At 49.2% G+C, this 9,908-nt stretch overlaps 1 protein-coding gene across 4 annotated transcripts in view; it reads right to left on the bottom strand.

The window, feature by feature from the left end:
- CUNH8orf34 (chromosome unknown C8orf34 homolog) overlaps positions 1 to 9,908 on the bottom strand; it is a 289,852-nt gene that overhangs the window by 217,196 nt on the left and 62,748 nt on the right. For 3 of the 4 annotated variants that reach the window (XM_019548957.1, XM_019548949.1, XM_019548976.1), the window contains one exon: positions 8,532 to 8,660. The exons of the other annotated variant lie outside the window; for it this stretch is intronic. In XM_019548957.1, coding sequence (XP_019404502.1) covers positions 8,532 to 8,660 — 129 coding nt within the window. The remainder of the gene's footprint in view (positions 1 to 8,531; positions 8,661 to 9,908) is intronic. 4 annotated transcript variants of the gene reach the window in all.

The following is a 9,908-nucleotide window of genomic DNA, read 5'->3' as shown; positions in this document are numbered from 1 at the left end:
CGTTAATCTCACCTGCCACGACTTGATGGATCAAGGGGTTCACCCAGATGGGGCGCTGACGGTCCAGAAGAAAAGGGTACCCAGACTCCAAAGTCCAGGGATCCTGAGGGCTCCTCCTCCCCTACACCCTCGCCCGAGCCTCCGGGTTACGGGACCCCGTTGGGGCTCCCTTGTTGACGGACAAGTCTGGCAGGGTACCCGCCTACTGCCGGACCCGCCCCGGAGTCCGCCCAGCACCTAGTGTCCCTGGTACCAGTGGCCCCTTCGGTCCGGATTTGTCCTGCCCTCAAGGGCCTGAGTCTCTAGACCCGGGGGGGGCTACAAAGTCCGCCTGCCTGCCCGCGGGTCTTCTTCCGTGGCCAACTGGCCACCAGTCGCCGGAGAAGGGCCCCTCCGGCCGAGGCTCCCTTCCCGGGTTCTTCGGTCGGAACCGCCTCTGATCCCTTCGGTACCTGCGTCCCGACGGGATGCCCCGCTGCTCCCGGCTCCGCTGCGGTCAACTCCGCTGTAGCCGGCGTCTGCCGCGTGGCTCCCGGTTCCGCCGTTGCCAGCCCCGCTATCGCCGGCACTGCTGCTCCCGGTTAGGCGCTTACCGGCTCTGCGCCTGCCGGCTTCGCTGCAGCCGGCGTCCGTTGCCTCGATCCCGGTTCCGCTGCTACCGGTACCGCCGCCGCCTCTGCCGCCAGCGTCCCTCGCGCCGCGCCCGGCTCCGCTGATCCCGGGGCAGGTTCCCGCCGCAGCCTCCGTCCTCCTCTAACCAGGGTAGGGGTGCTCCTTTTATCTGCCCGGGCCGGTCCCACGCCGGCCCGGTTTACGTTCTGGGAAACTTTAAAGTCCCGGCCAGACTTCCAGGTCGAATCCCGGAACCTGGACGGAACCCCGGGCTTCCTCGCTCGGGCTGGGTCCCCTAGGGTCCTGGCCCCCTCACACTGGTCTTGATCATCCTTCGTGACCCTGGACCCATGAAGGGTCTTTCTTTGGACACAACCCTGGGTCTTTCCCAAATCCAAAGTGGAGTAACAAGAAGAAAAAAAAAATCTGGGTGTGGGCTTCTCCCACCCCACTCATGGGTCCAATGCTTGTGGTCCTCTCCAGTCCCTCAACATTGTTCCTTCTCTCCAATATGGATAAGACCCCTTCAGAGAGTCTGGGTACTGCCCCTACCAGGGCTGCATGCCTTCTTAGAATGGCAGCCACAGAGCAACTTCACTCTCAAGCATCCCTGCCCTCTGCCTCACCATTCTGTTGCCACCAGGTTTTAAATCCACTGGGCAGCGGTTTTTTATGATGTCATTCACCGGTGCCACCGCCAGCCAGCAATAAAAGCCAGTAAAAGCTGATAAACCACACATGCCTGGCTCTTCTTGGTGCCGCTCTCCCTTCCCTACAGCATGTAAGTATGCCCTCTTTTCAGGGCTCTTTTCTTGGACAGGTTGCCCCTGCCTCAGGTCCCACCACGGGAAGCCGTTCCAGCACCTCTGGTTTTATTTGGCTGGGAAACAGTTTATGAAACTTCTGTCCCAGACCCTTTCTAGTTCAAATTAAATCACAGTCCCTGCAGGATCCCAACATGTTTTTCAGTCCCGAGAGCAGGACTTGCCCCACCCTCTACTTCCTAGCTGGAGCAGTGAGGCCTGCCTGACAAAGGGTTGGGGGAAATCCCAGATGGGGATACAGCTCAGTCTGCAGGGGAGGGGAAGGAGGACTACCCCCCCACAGGCAAACCCCAGCTGGGGTCTGGGGCCAGGGAGAGGGGGGGTTAAACACCCCTTTCCCTGCTCAAACTTACTGCTGGCTGCAACTGTGGACTACAAATCTCAGAGGCAACTCGAAGCAGGAAGACGAAGTGATGAGCAACCCTGCAGAGTCCTGCTGTTGTCATGCTAGATTGCTAATCCCAGAGACCCTGAGGGCAGCAGGAAGTGGAAGTGGGCACACTGCTAGAGATCCATGCTCTAGCACTCCCAGGCTTCTGGCCTGAGCCACTGCAGGCATGTGGCTGCTTTTCCTGAATCAAAGGTATATGTCTGTTCACGCCCGTTTCAGTTTAATTTGTGCAGTTTAGACTAACTTGCACAGGCTGAATTGATTCAGCATTGGGCTTTTTGCCTGTCTGTACCTAGCCTATATAGTTAGGTTAACAATAAATCTAAGTAGAGATAGTTAGCCATGTTAGTCAGGAGTCAGGCATAGGATAGGCCAGGGTGCCATCATGCTCTAAGAGTGGAAGGGTGCTTTAATTAGTGCAGCTCTCAAAGCTACACCAATTAAAGCGCCTGCAGCATCTTATGTATCAGCATCCCCATGCTCCAAAATGGCAGTGGGGGCACTTTAACAAAAGCTTGAACAAGCTTTAGTTAAAGCACCCCTGCCACCATTCTGAAGTGCGAGGATGCTGAAAGATGGGATGTGGAGGGTGCTGGAGTGGACTAATTAGCATGCTCCAGTTCTATAAATACGTGCTGTAATTACAGCACATCAGAAGGAGCCTCCCTCCACATCTACAGGTACCCTTAGAGACTAACTGGTTCAGGGAAGCATGCTCTTTCATAGGCAGCAGTTTACTTTGCCAGATGTAGCTGACAATGTCTACAAAAGCTCATTGAGTTTTATTGAGTTTTTGTTGTGTACTGAAGTACTTCATGACATATGAGTGTCTCTATATCCATTAACAATTTGGGAATGTGCAGACATAGTCTCCTCTGTAAGGACAGCAATCTGAGGAACAAGTTTATGAACAACTTGTAAATTCCAATTTGATTTTAGGAGCTGTCATTCTTATATCATATGGCCATCTTTTACTGTGTTCTGCTCCTCACTCCCTGTACTAAAGAAGACAGGGAACAAAATCTGCATGTCTAGCCATCAACAGGTCAGTCCTAAAAGCAACTGAATAGGTCTTACCAAGGGAGAACAAAAGATTAACCATATCCTAAATGAAACCAGTTTCCTGGGTTTGGCTGTGGGTATTCTGGGCTTTGGGGGGAAAAAAAAAAAAAAAGAATTTCCCCAGAAGCAGGCCAAAAAAATATATATTTTTTTTTTAATTGAAAAGCTTCAGAGGGATACAGAGACAAAAAACAGCTAAGCCAGGAGATGGAGAAGAATGATTTTGTAAGAGACAAGGCTTCTTTCTATATGTAGAAGGAAGTAGTAAGGTGACTTAAGAGGTGTGGAAGGAAGGAAGACTTCATGGTCTGAGAAAGCCATGTGCTAAAACACCCCACAGGACTCCAACCAAGTCCCAAAGAATGGTCAGAGTAGCAAGGAAACTGAGACAGGGACTGCATGCAAGTCTACTGTCTCGTGTGTGTGTGTGTGCGCGCATATGTGCGTGTGTGCATGCATACACACACACTTCTAACTGCCAGTCTCCAGTGCACACATATGGGATCAAGTGGTTGTGACCTCTTTTATCAGAATCTATCCCATGGCTGGAAGAGAAATTCTGTAAATATGGGTGAAGTGAGAAAACCTAATGGGCAGAACACTTCAAAAGGATCCAGCCCCTCTGCCACCACCTGGAGCCTGGGGCTGACCCTTCTTGCTCCGTACCAGCCCAGGCCTGATCTGTCCCATCTCAAAATTGCTGCTGTCCCAGGCACATTTGTATATGCTGTGTCCAGGAGTAGTTTACTCTGGTTCAAACTGCTCTGGAATTTATTACTCCACATTAATTGCACATAGATGCACCCCTTGAGTCTGAGAAGGCTCCAACCCTGTCTCTTTCTTTGCCTTCCTGGGAACAGATTCCTTTTCTATTCTTTTATTTTGAAACCCTTTTCAGTTTTGTTTTTTAATTACAATTTTATGTTATGCTGTCCTGATACAGTGAATGGATGAGAATAACCTCTTTAATGACCTGAAAAAATCAAAAAGAAATTATACAAAAAGTACAAACAACGACAATGCTAGAAAAATGAATACAATGGAATAGTATAAGACTTCAGGGATATAATCAGAAAGGCTAAGGAACAAATGAGTTACATCTGGAGACAAAACAGGCCATAAAGTCTAGATAAATATGAGAAGTAAAAGGAAGGCAGAAAAAAACAAAACCTAAGGTTCATTATGTAACAAGGAAGGAGAGTAAAACAGATGACCCCAAAAAGACTGAATGTTCAAGGCCCACATTAACTTTTTTTGTGAAGATGGAAGTAATGGTGACCAGACACTTAAGGTCTTTGATTTAAAGAATGGGATAGGAATACAAGGCAGAATATGGGAGGATAAGAGGAAGAGTTAATGATTCTTTGAAAATTCTAGGAGAATGGGGGAGATGCCAGGGGATTGGAAAGGACAAATAAGGAAAAAAGGAGAATCAAAGGAATTATAGACTAATCAGTATGGGGATATAGATTTTCAGCCAGAATGCCACAGTACTCTGGAATGCCTTGAGATCCTCTCAAGGATGCTTCAGGGTACCACACAATGTTAAGTGTGAAAAATGATCTTAAGGTAAACCCAGAGAATTAAAAATAGGAATCCGTCATCGTGCAGGGTCCTGTAAGACCGCCATGATCTCCCCAAGACCCACTTCCCGTGTCAAGTTGGCCCAAAGGGCACCCTCGATTCTCTCCTGCCACTTCTTTGATGATAAAATATATAATAGGGAGGCTGCCTTCATGTCCTCTTGGTCACCATTTGCTGCAATATCTGACCCCACGAACCCCCGAATTCCCCTTGTGGGTCCTGTTCTCTAAAGAGCGTTTCAGGGACAACCTAGCCTTATGGGCTATGAGTGGCTCCAACCACCCCTTTACCACATCCCAAGCCTCGCAGATGGAACCAACGTTCTTCAGTCCAAGCCTTGTTATAATTTGGCCTCCTTGGGCTCTCCGCAGCCCTGTCTGGCTCTGCGCCCTCTCTGGCACCAGGGCCAGTGCACCCCCAATGCTGCGTCCTCTCTGGCACCGGGGCCCCATGCTGCTGTGGGTCCCCTATGAGGCCTCCTCCTTCCCCTAACAGCCTCACCCAAGCCGCCGGTCTTAAACAGCAAATAAACACAAGCCTGTGGGCTATAACATAAATTCTAACCACCCAGCTATAACATTATTCAAGCCACACCAAGGGTGCTCCATCCCTCACCAGTCTTGGGGGTCATACCTGCAGTCAGGCCTCTCCCCTTCGCTTGCTCTGGGAGAGATCCTTCCCCCTTGGCTGCTAGCAAGGAACTGCCACCCTGGCCTCCACCCTGGCGTTTATAAGTGAGCCAGGTGCTGCCCCTTCCAGTCAGCTGACCACTGGCAGGTGTGGGTCACTAGCTAACTCTGGTTTCCCTGGTAACCAGCAGCTGGGACTTCTCACTCACTGCTAGGGCTCTTTACCTAGCAGTTTCCCCTCTTTAAAAGGAGCAGGGCACCTAAGTGCTCTGCAACAGAATCCATAGTATCAAAAACATTTTGCTCTGTTGTTGTCTTTCAGAGTTCTTTGCACAGAAGAATTCCTCTAGTATTTTCCTATTGTCAGAAAATAAGTGAAAACTAGGAGCTGGTAATTTCTGAGGGGTGCCTGAAGTCTAAAGACCTTGAGAACCACTGATATACATAGATGTAAGTGTATCATCATTTAAGGATACAGATACAAGCTGTTATGATGCAACTCTTATGTCTACATGATTCTGTAGTGATGTAATAGCATAAAGTCACTTGACTTTAATCCTGCTTCATTCAGAGTCAAAGTTAGGGCAATTTAGTTCATTTGTATCACTACAAGATCATGCTGACATAACACTTATAGAACAAGAGCTTCTGTACACTCCTAAACAAAAACTTTCCATTCCCCTTTCAAAATGGATAAATAAAATGCTGGTTTGTTCATACCCCCAGATAGCTTTTAGAATGCATCATTAAACAATCAGCTTATTAGCACCTACAGAGTGATATGGTGGTAAAAATATGAAAACAGATTTGTCAAAAGCTAGAGAAGGAAGAGGACATGGACTCCCAGGATGGTGGAAGTTGGAAACTTGTGACCTCTGACAGCAGGCAAAAGTCTTCATCTATACCTGTAGCAGTTTGCCTGGGGAACAGATATGGAGCCCAAGCAACAGAGGAGGAGGAGCACATTCCATTGGTGAAAGAGGCCAGGACAGACATCTCAAGGTGGACAGAATCGAGAGCACTGCCACCAAGAGCAATCAACAGCTGATGGTGGTTAGAGACTCACTTCTGCAGGGGACAAAGGCATCCATCTCCCATTGTCTTGGGAGGTCTGCTGCTTGCCCAGAGCCTGGAACCAAGGTATCAGAGACTCATCTGACCCTCTGACAACTACCCCATCCTGCTCAGCCATGTGGGCACCAGTGATACTGCAGGGGTGACCCAGAGTGGATCAAAAGTGGCTACAGGGCTCTGGGTGCAAGGGTGAAGGGTACAGGGGCTCAGATGGTGTTCTTGATCCTTCCAGTCAAGGGGAAGGGCCCAGGCAGGAGCAGACGCATCCTTCAGATCAATGCATGGCTGAGCAGATAGTGTCATCAATAGGGCTTTAGCTTCTTTGACCATGGGATGTACAAGTCCACAAGGCCAGACATGATGCACCCAAGGGTGCTGGAGGAGTTGGCTGATGATACTAATTTGAAAAATGGAAATTGGGAGAGGTCCTGGATGATTGTAAAAGGGAAAATACAGCACCCATCTTTAAGAAAGGGACAAAGGGGGATCAGGAGAGCTACAGACCAGTCAGCCTCACCTCAGTCCCTGGAAAAATCATGGAGTAGGTCCTCAAGGAATCTATTTCTAAGCACTTGGAGGAAAAGAAGGTAATTAGGAACAATTAGCATGGCTTCACCAAGGGCAAGTCTTGCCTGACCACTTGATTGCCTTCTCTAATGAGATGACTGGATCTGTGGATTGGGCAGAGCAAAGGATGTAATATACTTTGACTTTAGCAAAGCTTTTGATATGGTCTCCCACAATACTCCCACCAGTAAGCTAAGGAAGTACAAGTTGGATGAATGAACTGTAAGGTGGATAGAAAGCTGGCTGGATCATCAGGTTTAAAGGGCAGTAATTAATGGCTTGATGTCTAGTTGGCTGCAAGTATCAAGTGGAGAGCCCCAGGGTTTGGTCCTGGGACTAGTTGTGCCCAAATCATAGAATCACAGAAGTAGGGTCGGAAGGGACCTTCTAGATCTTCAAGGCCAACCCCCTGCCTGGGCAGGAGAAAAACTGGGCTCAAATGACTCCAACCAGATGGTAGGAGCCAGCACCACTTCCCCTGGAAGTTGGTTCCAGATCCTAGCAGCCCTAGCTGTGAAGTAGTTCTTACAGATGTCTAATCTAAACCTACTCTCCAACAACTTACAGCCGTTATTCCTTGTTATGCCAGGGGGTGCTAGGGGAAACAAGGTCTCTCCCAAACCCTTCTGGTCACCCCTAGTGAGTTTATAGACGGTCACCAGGTCCCCCCTCAGCCTTCTCTTGTGAAGGCTGAACAGATTCAGGTCCCGCAGTCTCTCATTGTAGGGTCTGCCCTGTTGTCCCCAGATCATGCGAGCGGCCCTCCTCTGGACCCTGTCAATGTTGTCCACACCCCTCCTGAAATGGGGCACACAGAACTGGACTCAGTACTCCAGCTGTGGCCTGACCAGTGTTGCATAGAGGGGGAGAATCACCTCCTTGGCCCTACTTGAGATGCACCTGTGGATGCATGACAAGGTCTGCTTAGCCCTGCCAATAATGACTCCAAGATCCCTTTCTGGCTCCGTGCTCTCAAGAAGGACATTTCCCATCTTATAAGTGTGCTGCTGGTTACTACTGCCCAAGTGCAGCACCCTGCACTTGTCAGTATTGAAACGTATCCTGTTTTTGTTAGCCCATCCCTGTAACCTTTCCAGGTCTTGCTGCAGTCTTTCCTTCCCTACTAGCGTGCTCACCTCACCCCAAATTTTGGTATCATCAGCAAATTTAAACAGGTTGCTTTTTACCCTGTCATTCAAATTGTTGATAAAGAAACAATGTGCCCTTGTTGCAAAGGTTAACAGGATGCTGGGCTGCATTAGTGTAAGTGTTGCCAGCAGATCAAGGGAAGTGATTATTCCCCTCTATTTGTCACTGGTGAAGCTACATCTGGAGAACTGGGTCCAGTTTTGGGTCCCCAACTACAGAAAGGACATAGATAAGTTATCAGCTAGCCGCATAGAGTTCTAATACAGAATGCTATTGGTTAAACCAACAGAAAGTGAAACATTGGCAAAGAAAAGGTATGCTCATAGACTATCAAGGATCTCTTTCACCACAAAATGGCGAAGGAGAAATTAACTGGGAAATGCAACCTGACCACCCACTCCCAGTAATCTGATAAGATTACCTACCCCCAAACCCAAACCTAGAATCACAGGTATTAGAGAAAGTCTTACAGCAAATTTAAAATCCTTCACAAAACTTAACTGAATAGTGGTCACTCCTAAATGACACCATTATAAACAAGAAAAAGAACAACATCCTCTTAGTATATACACATAGTATATTATTGAAATGCATATTGCTTAATGTGATGGCATTAAAAATGTAAATCAATCCACTTACTGCGAGAGAGATTCTCAAGGGCTTTCCCCAGCTTCTTACTCTCCTGTAGAATATGATTTAATTCATCAAAATCACGGCTCTCTGTTTTTGTCCGCCAGTCCCATTTAGGATGCTCTATCGACCTTGGCACTAGGTAAAATATATATAAAGTTTAGATTTCATGGTTTAGAAATCTACAGTAGCAACAAGCTAAGCAGCGAGTCAACAAGATCAAGAATCTTCATAACTTTGGACTAAGTTTTCCCCTCCTTATTATACTAGCTGGAGAGATTTATCTTTGGGTTGGCGGAATAGCTACAAGAAAATCGAGTCCACAGAAAGGATGACATCTAGGAGTAACTAAACTGGTAATTCTCAGACAAAAGTAAAACGTAAATAATGCTGTGCAACTAAAACTGCTGCATCAACTCACTCATAATCATAAAGCCCAATTCACTGCTGCCTCTTGCTGCAGCAGTGCAGCCCAGGCTGGGGTGGCCCCAGGAGGTGGGGGTCAGCACCTGCTACTTCCCACCTCTGGCCCCATGCAGGAGCTGCAGTTTATAGGCAAATAGTAGCTGAAGTGCCACTCCTTCCCTGCCTCCCACCTCCTGGCAGTGCCACATGAAGCAGAGCAAACTGTTGCAGTACCTGCTCATGGTGGTGCTGGGTGCTTGGGGCAGGTTGCTGCAGCCAGTTGTTGCACACACCGCGGGGCCAGGCCATACTAGGCTGTGGCAGTCTATTGCCTTCCCCTGCCACTGCCCATGGCCCTGGCCCACAGCAGCCCGCCCTAAGTACCTGGCACCACTGCAAGCAGGTGACAGGTGCCCCTCACCTCTGCCTGCCATGATGGATCACTCTACTGCCGCTGCTGGGAGAGGGAGGGGGCAAGGAACCAAACTCCAGCTGCAGTCTGTCTGCAAACTGCAGCCCCCATGCAGCAGCAAGATGCAGTGATGAGTCAGGTTCCATAATTAGCCCCAGCTGCCTCTGCCCTTTCCCCCCGACACATAAAGCCAGGTCACATTCCCCCACCCACAGCTCAACCTGCCTCACCCTTGGGAGCCACTCACCGCTCCTCTGAGGAATTTGGCCCAGGCATTGCAGCACAGGCCCTGCCTGAGGGGATTTTTAGCATGGGACAGAGATTGTGCTGTGTTGGTACCCACACCACTCCTCTGGCCACCGCAGCCCCAGTTGCATGAGCACAGCCAATCAGTGCCTGCGCCAACCCCCTCCCCAGTGCAGGGATTGAAACCCTGCTTCTCTTCAGGCTACTGGGATCTGGCCATGCTCCCACTTCTGCCGCTGGAGCAGTGAACAAGTGAATGGGGATGCGGGGCTGGGGAAACCTGGTAGGGGCTGCTTCTCCCCTCCCACTCCAGGCACACACCA

Source organism: Crocodylus porosus, unplaced genomic scaffold (genome assembly GCF_001723895.1).
Source record: "Crocodylus porosus isolate Cpor-Errol unplaced genomic scaffold, CroPor_comp1, whole genome shotgun sequence".
NCBI classification, from domain to species: Eukaryota; Metazoa; Chordata; order Crocodylia; family Crocodylidae; genus Crocodylus; species Crocodylus porosus.
Note: the sequence above shows the minus strand (reverse complement) of the source record. Positions and strands in the feature narration are given on the sequence as shown.